Genomic DNA, 16,425 nt, shown 5'->3' with positions numbered 1-16,425 from the left:
GTGTATGCCAGGACAGACATCTCATGGCCTGAGACAGGCCTGTCCCTGGTACAAGGGCCCCCATCTGAACCTCACACTCTCAAATCACCTCATGTTTGCTTGTATCAAGCACCCTCTGAATTGCTGGGGCTGGTTTTGGGACAGATATCGGTGCCTTGAGCAAAACCGTCTCTGGTTTTGCACTGACACATCTTGGGGACCCCAGCACTTTGCTCCCTGTGGATGTTTGGGCACAGACACAGGGACTCACTCTTGTCAACTGTTTGATCTCCATGGCCCACTCTCCAGTGGGTGTCTAGCACCCAAGGAATTTGGGGCATGTGGATGATGGACCCATCTTCCTGGGGTGACAGCCCAATTCCTAAGGTTCATGTCCCTCCCTCAGCCCAGGAGCCAATGCCAACACAGCCTAAGTGGGAACTGCAGCCCCCACAGCTCCCATGAGGGAGGCTGTGGGGAGCTCTGGAATGATGGCTTTGGTTTGCCTTCCCACACACCTGTAGCACAAACCTGGCAGATACCAGAGGCCTCTCCCTATTTTCTAACAATCTGTGCGTCCATCCCAAAGAGTCACAGCATGAGAACCTGAGCTGTCTCAGGGAAGAGAGGAGAGGCATGAAGACAGTGGCACTGAGGTAGCCTGTCTGCCTCTCCTGTCGTCTCCTTATCCCTGTGGGCAGAGGGGTGAATACTCGGTGTGCAGAGCAGGAGTACAGATATCACTAAAAACAAATGAGATATGATCAAAAATATGAGAAAAGCCTTTGGATAGCGGTGCAATTCATCACATTCATTTGTGAGAGCAGATGTTTCTGCCTTGCTTTGTTCCTGTATGTTGAGACAAATAATAGCTGCCAGGGAAATAAGCTCTTCTGGCAAGTCTGAATGCTACTCTGCAAACCAACAGTATGAAGTCTACAGAGATGTAGAAAAGACCAATTCCCATCTGCTGAGATGATTGCAATACACCAGCACTCCCTTGCTTCCCTCCCACCACCTCATCCATGGACAGGATTTTTGCCTATCCACAGATTGGTCTAGGGACAGATTTTCTTAGTAAGAAATCACCGTGGGGTTCTCTTAAGGCTGAACCATCAAGGCAAGCTCTGCTAAGAAGATTCACTGAGCTTGAGGCACTTCCTCACCACAGCCAAGCTGTGGGACCAGCATGGTATTACAGCCTCCCTGGAGGCACTGCACTTCCAGCACGAGGGAGACAAGGGCTCCCCAGTGGCCATCACAGCTCTTGTCTTGCTAATGCTGAAAGCTGAAGCATTTCCAGACCCTGGATGCAGTTGCCAACACGTTAACATACACAGCTCTGCCTGCCCTAAAAGCAGCACAGGGAGCTCTCCTCCATGTCCTGATGGATGGTAATGGGGCAAGAAGCCTTCACTGCTGATGTTTTCCTGCATGACTGAGGAGTGGAGGGGGGGCCATGAAGGGCAGAAGGATGAACTGGGCACAAGCTGATTAATATTTTTATCACCCTCAAAGCAGTTAAGCTTGACTGTAGTTAGTCAAAGCCTTGTCTGTGGCTGGCCTCTGACAAGTTCCTATGCTCAGTCCTGGGTTTTTTAGTTGTCTGGTCTTGGAAATGCACCCAGTGGCAAAGGTGAAGAAGCTCCTGTGAGGTTTGGAAGAGCTGGCAGGCTTAATGCACAGCCTGAATGCATGGACCACACACCATTATACACCACACTAAATTACATATCTTCACTTGACTGATCTTATAGAGGAAAAAATAAAACCTTGGAGGAAGAAAATACTTTCTAGGTAGAAAGGACCTGTGCTATCACTCTTCCAAGCCTCCAATCTTCAAAGAAATCACTAGACCTTTTTCTAGATTGAAATGTCTGGCAATACATAAGATGGAACACAGTGCATTTCACAGTTCATTTGCCCCTTGCCTTGCCCTGTCCTTTGTCCGCAGTTCATCTCTCCAGCTTGCATGGGGAAGGGACCTATTCCTGACTTGCAACTAAATGATTCCTAATAAAGCAGGAGTTTCTGTTCTGATCCCTGCTATGCAGCTCACTTGCTAATTGACCTCTAGAAATTCACTTAACCTCTACCTCTTATATAAAGAGTGCTGAGAGGCTTAATTAATTAAGTGGTCCTAAAATGCTTTCAGAATTGCATTTAACTTCCACTTCTGCATAAATTCAGCATGTTGGAGTAACAGTGTGATTGAGGCCATCATGAAAGTGAGACAGCATCAATTGAAGTATAATTACATAAATACAAAAGCTTTTCCTCATAATCATAGAATCACAGAATGGTTTGGGTTGGAAGGAACCTTAAAGATCATTTAGCTTCCATCTCCCTGCCATGGGCAGGGCCATCTTCCAAAGACCAGGTTTCATCAGAGCCCAATCCAACCTGGGCTTGAACACCTCCAGTGGATGGGGAGTCCACAGCTTCTCTGGGGACTCTGTCCCAGTGCCTCACCACCCTCACAGTAAAGAATTTCTTCCTAATATCTAATCTAAACCTGCCCTCCTTTAGCTTAGAGCCAATCCCCCTTGTCCTATAACTACATGCACTTGTGAAAGTCCCTCTCCAGTTCTACTGCAGCCTTCTTTAGGTACTGGGAGGTGCTGAGGTCTCACCAGAGTCTTCTCTTCCAGGCCCAAATCTCTCAGCCTGTTTTCATAGGAGAGGTGTGCCAGCCCTGTGAACAATTCAGTGACCCTCCTCTGGACATGCTCTAATAAGTTCCCATCTTTCTTGCATTGGGAGCCCCAGACCTGGACACAACACTCCAGAAGTCTCACTGGAACAGAGCAGAGCAGAGGAGGGAAAGAATCCCCTCCCTCACCCTGCTGCCCACACTGCTTTCAATACAGTCCAGGGTACAACTGACCTTCTGGGCTGGAGCTGCACTTTGTCGCCTCGTGCTAAACTTTTCATCCACCAGCAGCCCCAAGTCCTTCCCCTCAGGGGTGCTCTTGATCTGTTGCTCCTCCAGTCTGTATTTCTACTTGTGTCTTGACCCACTTGCAGGATCTTGCACTTGGCTTTGTTGAACTTCGTGAGGTTTGCACAGGCTCAGTTCTCAAGCCTGCCCAGCTCCCTGGGCATGGGTTCCCTTCCCTCCAGCGTGTCAACTTCATAACAGGGTTTGGTGAGAGTGCACTCAATCCCACTTGTCCATGTTACTGACAAAGATGTCAAACAATCCTGCAGAGATTATAGAACACAAGGGGTTTGAAACAGGAAGCAGGACCAAGAACTGCTTTCAGCTTTATGACCTGGATTTTCAGGACGGGATGCATAGAGAGAAATGAGGGAACAAATAGTGCTGACAAGTTTGTACCCAGTCTAAGTTACCTGATCAGAGACTGCCTCAGGCCCCCAGACCAGCCCCTTTATCTTAGTGGGTACATGCAGGAATGATCCCTTCACTTCAACCCAAGGAAAAATGTCCACTCTGCCCTCTGTCCCATGGGGGCCTAATCCTGACTACACTGGGGATACCACATCGAGGTGCCCAACCTCTTCAAGGAGATCAAACTCCAGTTTCTGGGGCTCTGCAGGGGGTACTAAATGAGATTGTTGGAAGAATAAGAGCCAAGTAAGGTTTTAAGAGTAAAGCCAAGTTCCCCAGAGCATTAGGCAGCTTAAGAAAATGCTTTTTAACCCCATTTCTGGGTGGAAATGTTAAAATGCTAGACTGCTTGTCCTGGTGGAAGTTGAAGCCATTAGCTCAGGCTGGAAGTTTCCCTCTTGGGGAGGTGATGGGCACAGCTCAGTGCAGGCACTGGCAGCAGCCTGGTGCCACCAGGGCTGTGGTTGCTGCACAACCCATCAGGCAGCTGTTTTGGAGGGATCTAACAGACTGCAAGTCCTGGCTTTCAGCAAGTCTTGCTGGAGCTCACAGGGAAAGAAGGGAAGCCCAGGAAAAGTGGTCTCTATTCCTCAGTTTGTTTCCAATTACTCCAAAGAATGAGAGACTAGCTGGGAAAAATTTAAAGTTTTTTTAAAGCTGCACACAGTAACAAAAAAACCCCTCATAGCCAGGATACATTAAAGAGGAAGGAATCAAAAACTCTGACACCTCAACACTTGTCTAGAAGTGTCTCAGTTTACATGTGACAATGATGAATGCCATCATGACACTTTTCCTGTGGTGAAGACTGTGGGCTGGAAGCTTTCAGGGCCTTTTAATTCTGATAGTGCCTGTTGAGGGGCTTGGTGGGTTTTGACACTTTTCAAAATAAAGAACAGCAGAGATTCTTGCCCTGAAAGGAAGAATCTGTCCTGCAACGAGACTAGAGGAATGGTGGGCAACAAAGTGCTTCTGAGATGTTGTCCTGTGAAAACACCCCATGAAAACATCAGGCTTGTGGACAGATACAAGCAGCCTCTCAGATGGGGGAGTCAGCCAGGACCTGGCAGTGACCCGCTGGGCACAGGAGTCCTGGTTCTGGTCCATTCCACTCATCTGAACCAAGCTAATGTATGGAGAGGTGCTCTGGAAGAGATGTGTCAGGAATAAGATCAGCTGTTGAACAATGCCAGTGTTCTAGTGCAAAATTTGCATTTTTATTAAAGACATATTTTGGAAGGCCCATTCAAAAATACATTGTGCTCAGTAAAAATTAACCATTTCCATGCTGATAATTAAGGTTACCACAGGATTTTTTTTTCTCTTTTAGAATATTTACAGCAACAATAGAAATTGTACAGAAGTAAAGAATGGAATACATGCTCAAAAAAAATTTGGTAAGGTGTACCAACAACATGATACAAAGGGTTGTATACAAACACTTTACAAATGGTTTATTAGCTTGCATGAAGTCATCCCTACATATTCAACACATTTTAAAATCAATTTGTATTCCAGGATTAAAAAGGCTAACACCACAACATATCCCTTCCACAACAAAAAGCACGGTAGATTTAAAAGTTTGTGCGCTTTAGATTTATAGTAGCTGTTAAAAAACATCAGGGAATCTTATCCATAAATTTTTAAGTTTTGAAAGCTGCCTCCCCAGCCTGTTAATCTGTACTGGCAGATAGTGGGAAAAAAAAAAAATTTCCTAAACTTCATTTTTCCTTCTTTCTTCCAAATGACACATTTAAAATTAAGTATTCTCAGTGGAGACCTAAGCAGTCTTGGAATTCCTTATCAGATTAACCAGATTTTAAAATGCCTGCATAGAATTTCCAATGAAATCATGGTTTCTGGGAGGATTTTAACTTATTGTTCCATATGTCCAAATATAAAGTTACTTCAATCAGTTTCAATCAGTCATATCCCTCAGTAGTACAAGTCCAAGATGTGCACTAGCAAAAAAAAAAAAAAAAAAACAAGCAAGAAAAGGAAAGTCAAGACAGTTCCCTATGCTTAAAGTTTTGCCTTGTAACTAAAGAGTTAAAAGCTCTGCCACTGGATTTACATGTCAGGAGTTTACACCAAGAGGTTCATATCCTACAGGAAAATTGAACAGCAGCTTCCACCTTGTGCTATGAACATGCTTTATCTTTATGCTAATGGAAAGCTCTACGACAGCAGCTACTTCACAACGCGTTTCTATGCCTGTACAATTAAGATGCCACCTTGCATTTCTCAGAACGGATCCAGAGAAACAATGCCCTGTGAAAACAGAGACCTGGTGGAACAAAAAGCCTGGTAGGCAGCGTGTTTTGGTGGGGGCACAATGAGGTAAGGTATCTCACCCAGATGAAATGGAAAATTAAAATGAAGGAAATCCTGAGCAAGTCTAAGGATAGCTGTTTGAGTAAAACAGCAAATAGGGTGGAGTAGTAGATAAGGCCTCTAACTCCCTGAAAATCTGCACTAGAGAAACAACAAAGAACAAGGCAACTGCAATATTTGAGAATCACAAGGGGAAAGCCAAGGGAAGACTGCAAAGCAGTGCAAAGGATGGCACTGGGATTCTAGAGGGAGAGCTCAGATGGCTTGGAGGTTTCAGAAGTATTTCAGAAGAAGGCCCAACAATATTTTATTACATGGTTGCTAACAGTACCTGGAGGAAAAATCTTTTTAGATGTATTTTCAAAATTTGGAGTCAATAATAATCTCAGAATAAAGAAACCCAACCTCAACCACATTCTGCAAGAGAGAGGAGGTAGATTGACTTGCAGAGAAGACAAGAGATGTGTAGTCATTCTTAGGCTAAGACACAGATTCCACGTTCAGGCTCTTGGGCCATGTTTCGAGTCACTTTTGCCCAGCTGCATATTTTGTTATGTTCTAAAGGAGCCTGAGAAGCAATCTGATTTGGTGGAATGAAAGCATCCAAACATAGTGAGGCCAGTCCTCTCACACTTGGCATGCATCTTCCACCGAGTAGGTCAAACCCCAGCTTTTGCATCAAACAATTGGTTGCACACAAGGTCACAAATCTGTATCCAAGCAGAACTCAGAACAAGTAAAGTCAGACCTAATCGATCAGATTTACCTATGCTGTCTCATGTAGTAGTTGTTGAGAAGTCCACTAAGAGAACAGATGACCTAACACAGCTTTTTCTCTTACAATTGAAAGAGGATCTCCTATAAAATCTGTTTGCTAATTTTAATGAAATTTGCTTTGTGATTACAAAATGAGGAATCTTGTTTCAGTAAAACATTCAGTACAGCACAAGCCTTCACTTGCCTGATGATTGATGCACTGCTGCTGCTTGACCATTTGAAAAAGGTGCCAACATCTAGAACTTCCAAGCTTTGTTATATTGAAAGGGTTTACTCAAATCACTCCCTTTTAAAAAAAGGCCAGAAGTTAAATGGCTTTTTTCCTCATTCACTGCAAACCCAGTTAATGAACGGTTGATATTGTACAACTAGAAAGAGCTGTGTAGGGAAAGGCACCTGTTCTTAAATAGTGTCCTGATTTGAAGGTTATTAAAAAATGGTTACATAGGGCACATCACCTTTCCAACCATCTTCTGTGGCACCCCTATTTCAAATGGTGGGCCTACTAGCATGAACAATAGCCTAGATGCATGGTTTGTGACATTAACCCATTAAGAGATGTAGTATGTATAGTAGCTGGAATGGAAAAAATAAACATTCACTGCCACCCCACAATTTGTAATGTATCATATATGGCTATCCTTTTCATACTCTTTGTGTGACTGGGATGCAAATATTCTCCCAGCTCTACTCTGACAGCGATCAACATGTACAGAATCAACTATGTGCAAGTATTTTGAAGCATGTCTCACTATCAAATTGTTACGAGACAACAAAAACAACAAAAAGAAACGTGAATAAAACCCCTAATATTTTTAGAGCTCCTCTTAAAATGGCTAGGTTTTGCCTTAGCCACCTAGATCACAACCATGCTTTCAGAGCTGTATAATCTGTGTTCCAATAGGTTCCCTGTATTCTCATAGGGAGGTCTACAGAATTGTTGAGAATACATAGCTTTTTCTGGGTGAACCCAGGAGCCTATTCAGCTAACACCTCATCAGATTTTGAAGAAAAAAAGAAAAGGTTGGTATGTAGCTTTATAAACAAATGAGATTCATCTCCTAAGAGATCTAACTGCAATGACAAGGAAGGTGAAGAGCCTACCACAGGCCACTGCTTCCTGAAGAGTCACTCCAGCCTTGGTCCCAGAAACAAGCTGGTGTGGTACAGAGCAAGGTGACAAGCCCAAATGATGAACTAAGGATGTCACATGCACTTGGAAGTTTGAAGTCTGCTTTAAAATTTATCTAAAAGTGGTGTTTGAGGAATGTTTTAAGAGACAAATATGGGATCATTGCCAAGAACTCTGCCCAGTGCTCTCCCAGCAACCTCTTAGAGGGGCAACGAAGCTTGGACTGCAATAAGTGGAGCAAGAAGTGTTAAATAGGTCAAAGGGACTGCTCTCTGTGGCCAGGTCTGTTGATAATAGATATTGTTCTAGGTTAATACATTTACATGGCAGTTTAAAACGACAGCTTAGACACTTACACAATTTCAGTTAGGATGAGCTTAAGGTGCTTTTTTTTCAGTTAAAAAAGCTCAAGAGCTATAACAAAAACATATAGACAAGTTTAGGCAGCTTGACTTCTGCAAAATGAGCACAATTAATTTCTGAAACTTAGTTTCTTTTTTTATTCACATCATCAGTGATGCCATAAGGCAAAAGATTGCCAAAGAATAAAATGCAGTTTAACTAGGCTCCTTTATACTAAATCAATCTATAGAGCATGTAGTACAGGACTCACAGACCAGTGAAAAGGAAAGCTCACACTTACAAAATAGTTTGCTCTGTAATTCTCTTCCTCTTTATTAAGTCAGAAAATCTCAGTCACTATAATAAGACTCCTTTGAAAACCTGGACAAAATCACATTAGCCATATTCTACATATTGGGAAGCTAGACCAAGTTAAAAATACACAATTCATCCCAGCACCCGCTGGCCGAGCTGTTGGAATTTCTTTCCAACAGTAGAAAGAAAATACTACATACATTCAACACAATTTAGTATTCAACTGAAAGCTACTACAGTTTGCTGAATTCAAGAGGAAAATGCAGTATGAAGTAGAAACAAGTTTCTGTAAATATGGGCCACCAAATACTCAAACATTCCTTGGGTCACCTTTGAAGATTTGCTAACTACTTTAAACAGCTATATGTACAGTCAGGGATTACCCTGATTTAACTTAATGGATACAGAGAAAAAAAAAATCCATTAGAAACATTTTTCCTTGCTAGAAATCAAAACAACCACATATAGCCCAGCATCATCATCCCCAGCACAAAGATCTTCCCAGTAAGCTAAAAACCTTGCAGAGGCCAAATGATACATATCCACGAAGCACAGAAGAGTCTAGACTGAACATTCCCTGTGAGACTGAATGCAGAATCAAGGCTGGAAGAAACCTTCAGGATCATCCAGTCCAGCAGTCAACCACCCCAGTCACCCCCACACCATATCCCCAAGTGCCATGTCCAGATGCCTCTCAAGCACTTCCAGAGCGGGTTATTGCACCATGTCCCTGGACAACTTATTCCAATGCCTGAACACTTTTTCAGTGATTTTTTCCCCTAATATTTAATTTGAACCTCTCCTGGTGCAACAGGAGGTTATTTCCTGTCATCCTTTCACTTAAGAGATGGGAGAAGAGGCTGACCCCCACCTGGCTACACCCTCCTTTCAGGTGGTTGTAGAGAGCAATGAGGTCCCTCCTGAGATTCTTTTTCCAGACTAAACAACCCCAGCTCCCTCAGCCACTTTCTCAAGACTTGTGCTCCAGGCCCTTCACCAGCTCTGTTGCCCTAAAAGAGACATTCAAACTGCACTGCTTAGAGCCCCACTCTCGCAGGGTGAGGGATTTCAGTGGCATCAGCCCATTTCCAAGCAGGGCTAATAGGGCTCATGTAGCTGAGACCAAGCAATGAATCTAACAGACACTGCTAAAATAAGCTGCTAAACTCTGACAGTGATGACAAGTAAATATCACAATATCTTTCCTGGATGCCCACTGAACTTAGGAAAAATCTGAATACCCTTTCATGTCTATTGTATTTATATATGCTATATATATGATATATCAATACAGTATATATCATATATAGAGAGATATTATATAGCATATCTATCTACAGAAAAATCACATGCACATTTCTTGCAGGCAATTGACAAAGGAAGAATTCCTATTTTGTAATTTTTTCAAATTTAGTAGACTTATTTTTAGTCCTGGACAAAACTGATATAACATCTTCCATACAGTTCTTTCTGAAAACAATTTTTACAGTAGTGGTGCCGAATTTGCTGTTGTTAAAACTTTGGTATGACTCAAGAGGTACTGAACAGCATGTCCAGTTTGCATTGTTATCCAAGTCAAAAGTTCAGCTTTTACTGCCTGGCTGCTTCTGTTAACTACATCTATGGCTAAATCATCCAATTTACATTCAGGTTAATCTCTTTTTGGAAAAGACAGTATATTTGTAAGTACAGGTGTCTTATGAGGACAGCATCTAGAAAACAAACTGTGCTGCAGAGTAATGAGAGAATAGAACTAATGTGTTTAAAAAAGGAAAGATTGTATTGTTCTGACACTACAGGCCTGGCTCTCCTCTTATTGCACAAAGTTTAGACTGGCATAACTCTTTTGACTCCTACTGGCTCACCTTTGATTTACTTTACTGGTAGCAACAGAGGAATCAGGTTGTGTATTTGCTACACTTGACATTCACCAAGGTAAAGGCAGTTTTAACTATGTTGTACAGGAGACTGGAACCCAAGATCTAGTATTTTGCTGAGACTGGTAGCTAAACTGGGTATGGGACTATTTGGACAGTAAGACCTAAGGAGAAATCAAGTTGCATGGCAACCTTCTCCCTCAATATCCAAATATCAGAATTGTAGCTTTAAATACATCCTGAAATATAATAAAAAGTGCAAGAGTAGTTTAAATTCTAATACAGTGTTTATCTTATTAGTTAATAGATTGCTAGAGATGTAAAATACACATATGCATAAAAGCTTATATCATGATCTGCAGTGCCATGCTATGCTTAAGTGTCGAAGTTTTGCATTTCACTTGCAATTCATGCTGTGTTTCTTTGGTTTTCACCCCTGCTATTAAGTGGAAGAGCACCTGCTTTCGCTTGTAGTCATGGGGCACTTTATCTCTCTGGAAGAAACAAAAATTTGGTACTGGGGCTCTGTGCTCTTGATGCAGAAATCCCATTAATATTACTAGGAAAGCTAAGGACACAGGGGAGAACACACCACATTTAGATAACTGTACAGTTCTGCAGTCTCTTACATTTAGCCAGTACTTCCAACAAAATATCCCATAATAAAGCTTGGAATTGAATGTTGTCTCTTTTTGTAACCTATAATGCCTATAATACTGGGCTCTCATAGCCAAGCAAGATTCATACTGTTACAGTCACATTTATATCCACATTCAACTTCCTTTTATTAGAAGTATAATACTGCACTTTATATCACAAATGTATAAAAAATATGGCAGATAGTGTCATAACAATACTTTTCTTTTAAATGAGTATATTTAAAAAACAGACAGTTATTTTCCATTTATATATATATTTATATATAGAATAAAATACTCCTGATGCAATATATAAATGTTACTGTTAGTTTTTTATAGAAACTACTGTAGCTGTTGCACTGCTTCACAATGTTTCAAACAGCTCAAAATAACTTTACATTATAACATAAAAGATATGATTATAACAGTACGATATTAGGTCATCATAAATAAATATTACAAATCCTATCAAATATGGAAGTTTAAAAAACAAATTTAAGACATACAATTTAACTTTAAACCCTTAACAGGGATACACTTTTATCACATAAACCCCACTGTTTTAACTAGGCAGCAAAAAATTTAATAAGGGCATAGGTCTAGACAATGTTTTCACCCTTATAAGTGCCAATACATACCAGAAATCTCCCAGCTCTCAGACAGAGATGTGCACTAAGCTGGAATGTAAATGAGAGAAAATGACAATGCATTTTTCTCCCTGACGGGCACACTCTGCCTGGCCCAGTGACCTTTCTGATGACTGGTAATTCATAGTTCCACTTGTGTTCCTGTATAATCCCTGACTCTCTCGTGGTACCGAACAGCATAGCTCCACCTGTACATATTGCACACCTTTATAAAGCTGGAAATGCAGTCTCACCATGACCAGAACCACCACTGCTCCCCAGGCTGATCTCACCCACACCGGTCAGTTTGCTGGAGCGCAATTACAAGGCTGTCTCTTTGAGATCGTTCAGGTTCGGCATTCGCGCCCGGTTTGTTCGGCCGTAGGTGTGCCCGTTCTGTCCGCTCTTGGAGGGCAGCTGCTCCGAGTAGGGGGGCCCATCGCCCACGCTCCTGTTCACGGGGGACACGTGCCAGGTGGGCTCCAGCTGGCTCGGGATCTGCAGCGCTGGCCGGCTCTTGGGCTGCGCCTCGGGCCGCACGTTGCTGCTGCCGCTGCTGGAGCTCTGACTCATGGCATGGATGCGCACTTCAGGAAAAGAAGCTTTGGCTGGCTGGCTGGGTAAGGGCTGGAAGCGGGGCTCAGCGGCCACAGGATGGTTTGAAGAGAGGTGCAAGAGCTTCCGAAGAGATTTTAACGGCTGGCTCTGAAAGACACGCAGAAAAGCTCCATCATATCAGACCTCCCATGAAAAAGCTGTCCTGGCCTAAACTGAACATCTTGAACTTTACAGGACTTCTTCACTTTTAGTTCTAACTTGTTTGATATATTTCATTCCAAGCTTTGACTACAAACCTGAGAAAATGTCTTCTCATCACAGTCTAATCTATTAGCTACCTGAAAAGATGGAACCTTTTCTCCCTCAGTAAAAATCGCTCCCATCAATTATTTTAGCCTTGTTTCCTTTGAAAATGCAGCCATAGACACTTGCATTAGCTGTCCATCTGTCAGTTCTCCTGCTATTGACTAAAGAACCTCAGCCATATTTTATGAGGAACAGATTTCAGAAATACAAGTTCTTAAAAATGTTGTAAACAGAAATTAGAGGTTAGAGTGAGCCTCGAGTAACCATCTGCACTGAAACAAGGTCTGGCAGAATTCAGAAGTTACATATTTTGTTTGCTGGCAGCTGGGTGATAGGCAGATCTAGTCTCCTGCAGCTTCTTTCACTGGTGAGCAGATTGAAGGTAAATGGTGATATGGGGTTACTGAAAATGGGCAGCAACAGCCTGGGGAAGCCTGAGTACACAAAATGGTATGAAAGCAGTCTCACTAAATTCCACAGCTCACAGAGCAACTTGTTTCTTCAAACACTGCAGCTGGAACAAACCCTCTTTTCCAGTTTCCAATGTGGCAGCAATGAAGTATGGCACTGACATTCCCTCCCAAATACTGCCCATTGAGCTAGTTTTAGAACTGGAGAAAATAAAGTTGCACTAGTGCAGTGCTATGCTCCAAAAATGCAGCCTGCTGAAACTGCAGTCTGTGTCAGCCACACTGTAACGTGGTCTCAATGCTTTGGTGATTACATCAAGTATCAAACTCTGCTGAGCAGCAGCCAACCCTCAGGATTCCCCATTCCTTCCAGAGCTGACCTGAGGCTTTTGTACAGCACTGCAGCACTACCACAGACGTGCACTGAAACACTGCTTGTCTATAATACAAAATTACAACCAATATTTCAAAGGGCTCAAAGACTGACACAAGACATTTAGTCTCTCTTTTCCCTGTCATTCATGTCCACATTTAAAAAAAATTATCCAGGACTGCAGGTAAACAATTTTTTACATCCAGTGAACGAGGAATTAGAAAGTTGGGAAACAATGTCACATGCAATTCTTCTATTCACCAGAGAAAAAAGCTGTCAAGATACATCAGTGATATTAATATACAGGGAATTGCCAATACCACTTACATGAGGCTGGATTTCTGTCATCTTCTCAGGATGCCAATCCTTCTGCCTGCTGCTCTGGTGATTAGAAGAATGAATGGCTTTCTGTAATGCCAAGAGATCCTGACCTTCAGTGTTAGGCATCTGCAACAAAATATTAAATACTGGTCTCCTAATATTTTCTTAAGAATAGCTGTAAATAATTTCCCCCAGTTAATTACAGAACTCAAGTGAAGCCCATTACTGTAGCAGAATTGCAATAACCTCTCAACAATCCTCCCCATAGTAAGAGCAAGTGGCTGTGGACATCATGCAGATTTGCTCTACCCTTAGCCCTTAAAGCATTCACATGCTGTTAGTGTTATTTGCTGTAAGAAAGAGCAGTTAAAGCCTCAAAAATAAAATTTAAACCAAAATATTGTTGAGCCTCATCTTCATTTAAAAAGCATTCCATACTGCAGTTAAGACCATGGATCAGTTCTATAAATTTGCTCCAGAGTGAAGCAGACCAAAATCCCTCTAAACTGATGTCTTGACTGACATAACAAAACCAAGAGCTTTCTCTAGTCCCATCTTTCTTCTCCACAAATATCCCAAACGAAAGCAAAAATTAAGAAACAGCTGAAACTTTATGGCAGAAAGATAATTTAAAACTTACATGTAGCTTTTTATCTCATTTCAAGAATTCTAAGTAAAAAGAGGACAGTCAAAATAGAATGTATTTTTAATGTAAGCTGTCTTTTATCATGAACAATCAGGACAAACAAAAATACAACAGACACATGAGCTAAAGTTCTTTCTAGATAATCCATTGTTAGTATTTGATTTCTTTAAATTTATATATAAAGGAATAGTTTGTATAAAATGATGTATTTACAATATAGTTATAAACCAAACCAGGTTAATTTTTTTCACGAATGAAACATAATGAGACAATTTAATTTTAAATATACACAATTTCACAACTATTTCGCTTCCTCAGTCTTACTCCTAAGGCTCATTCTCTCTGGAACTGTGTTTGTTACATTTTAACTATATCAAATCCTAAAAAAAAAAAAAAATATTAGGCACAATCTGTTTCAACAAAACTGCCAATTTTTCTTAAATTTATTGAACTGGCCCAAGATACTTAACTGGCATGAAGAGGAAGTGATACCATGAAAATAAACCACATGCTGCCGTAGTCAGTAAAACAAATTTACTGGAGCATTTTACAGTGTTACTGTACTTAAAAATTTATACCATTGGTAGAGTGACTACAGGAAGTTTTTTCAAAGAAGAGCTATGCTTTAAATTATTCTTTGAATTAAAAAGAGGAAAGAGGGATTTCTTGATGCTTGGATTCTCGCCGTTGGTTGAGTCTGTCTGCAATATAAGACACAAAAACTAAATGCACAGTATTTCAATTCAAGAGATCTGCCCCTTACTATGCTAACATTTTTTCTTCCTTTTTTTTGACAATATATGTTATCAGGCTTATAATTTGCTTTTGGAAAATAAAATAATGATTGAAAAAATCCTATGGAACAAATTCAAGGAACTTAATGCATAGAAAGAACATAAAAAAAGATCAGCACACCTATTCTTATATCCATGTTCATTAGTTATACAGAATGTGTTTATTTCAAAGGCTTTTGGAAATAACTGGTAGCTCTTGTTGACTTTACTGAGCTTTGAATTAAATCCTGTAACTCTGGTAATCATTTGTATTTCTGATAATGACCTAAAGCAGTATGAAATTTCTTATTTTTACATAAAGAAAATATTAAAGATACACTAACAATAACAGGAGTTGGTTTCAGAATGAGCAGTTGATAGTTACTCTAGGAAAAAAAAAAGCATTCTATTTTTAACTTGCAGTAAGAGCTAAGGCTCCAAGATGAATTATTTCAGTTCTAACATAAATATGCCATTGGTAACTTCACATATAGCTGCAAGTACACTGGCAGTTTTATTTTAATTTCTGCAGCACAATCAAAGAGCTTACCAGTGGATGCATGAACAACAGAACTATAAGGTATCAGAATTATAAATGAGTCTATTTCTCCCCATGTTCAGGTGCAAACAAGCATAGGACACATATATTGTGCCTTGCATTTTCCTGTCTATCAGAAGAAATCTTTATTCTGCAATAGAATTATTATATGACTAAATACAATGATAACTGCAGTATCAAAAGCAAGGGCTTTCAAACAGCTTTCTCAGCTTCTAAATTCCATCCAAGTTAATGAAAATCAATAATTAGCATAGGTTATGTTTGGAACTTTATGGTCAGAAGAATGTCCTGTTTCAAATTTAGTAAATTAAAAATGAATGAAAGCATTGCTAAGAGAAATGCTCACCTGCAACTGTTTTTTCCAAAGCAGATAATTTCTTCAGACCCATAGCTTGGAATAAGTGTCAAAATCTGCAAAACTCAGGCTCCTCTGAAGATAGTGCCTACTGACACTGTGCACAACCCTCATGGATATCAAATTGTTTGGTGGTAGATGACATAAAACTGTGATTCTAACAATCCTCAAAACCTTTTGCTACATTACTAAAACACCCCAAAAGATGAAAAGGAGAATGGGATAAGAACAGCTCTGCAAAACCAATATTGCAAAGAATTCCCATAACAGGCAGTAACAATTGCTATCCCACGAGGTACTGCACCTGGAGAACTCTAGGGAGAATGATTCATGGGAACAACCTGCAGGAAGAAGCGTCAGGAACTGGGGTCAATTCTGGGCTAGTCGATATTTTGAGAATGACATTACTAAGATGTCTTCAAACCAATTTCAGGTGTCTTTTATGACTCCTGTGATGATGATCACCAAGCAAAATGAGATTTGCCAAAGGATATCAGAAGGAAATCACAGCTAGCTATTATGTTCTTCCTAGCTCTGTGACAGTCCTCAGGTCCAGTTTGTTATTTCTTGCTGGAAGTCTGTGTTTGAATAAAGAACTGGAATTTCATAGTTGTAGAACTCTATATGAATAGTAGGTCTCAGAAAAAAAACCTTGGGTAGTCACAAGCTGTCTATTAAGACTTCTAATAGAAATTCATAGAAAATATTATATGTGTAGCTGAAGAGCTAATATTAGAGTGCTGTGAACAGCT

At 40.8% G+C, this 16,425-nt stretch overlaps 1 protein-coding gene across 3 annotated transcripts in view; it reads right to left on the bottom strand.

Moving 5' to 3' along the window:
• Nucleotides 1-4,524: 4,524 nt before the first annotated feature.
• CDKL5 (cyclin dependent kinase like 5) overlaps nucleotides 4,525-16,425 on the bottom strand; it is a 137,032-nt gene continuing 125,131 nt past the window's right edge. For 2 of the 3 annotated variants that reach the window (XM_033052806.2, XM_033052807.2), the window contains exons 16-18: nucleotides 14,565-14,687; nucleotides 13,347-13,466; nucleotides 4,525-12,077 (exon numbers count right to left, since the gene is read on the bottom strand). In XM_033052806.2, coding sequence (XP_032908697.1) covers nucleotides 11,694-12,077; nucleotides 13,347-13,466; nucleotides 14,565-14,687 — 627 coding nt within the window. In that variant the 3' untranslated portion in view covers nucleotides 4,525-11,693. The remainder of the gene's footprint in view (nucleotides 12,078-13,346; nucleotides 13,467-14,564; nucleotides 14,688-16,425) is intronic. The other variant, XM_033052808.2, reaches the window with a different exon arrangement.

Source organism: Catharus ustulatus, chromosome 2 (genome assembly GCF_009819885.2).
Source record: "Catharus ustulatus isolate bCatUst1 chromosome 2, bCatUst1.pri.v2, whole genome shotgun sequence".
NCBI classification, from domain to species: Eukaryota; Metazoa; Chordata; class Aves; order Passeriformes; family Turdidae; genus Catharus; species Catharus ustulatus.
Note: the sequence above shows the minus strand (reverse complement) of the source record. Positions and strands in the feature narration are given on the sequence as shown.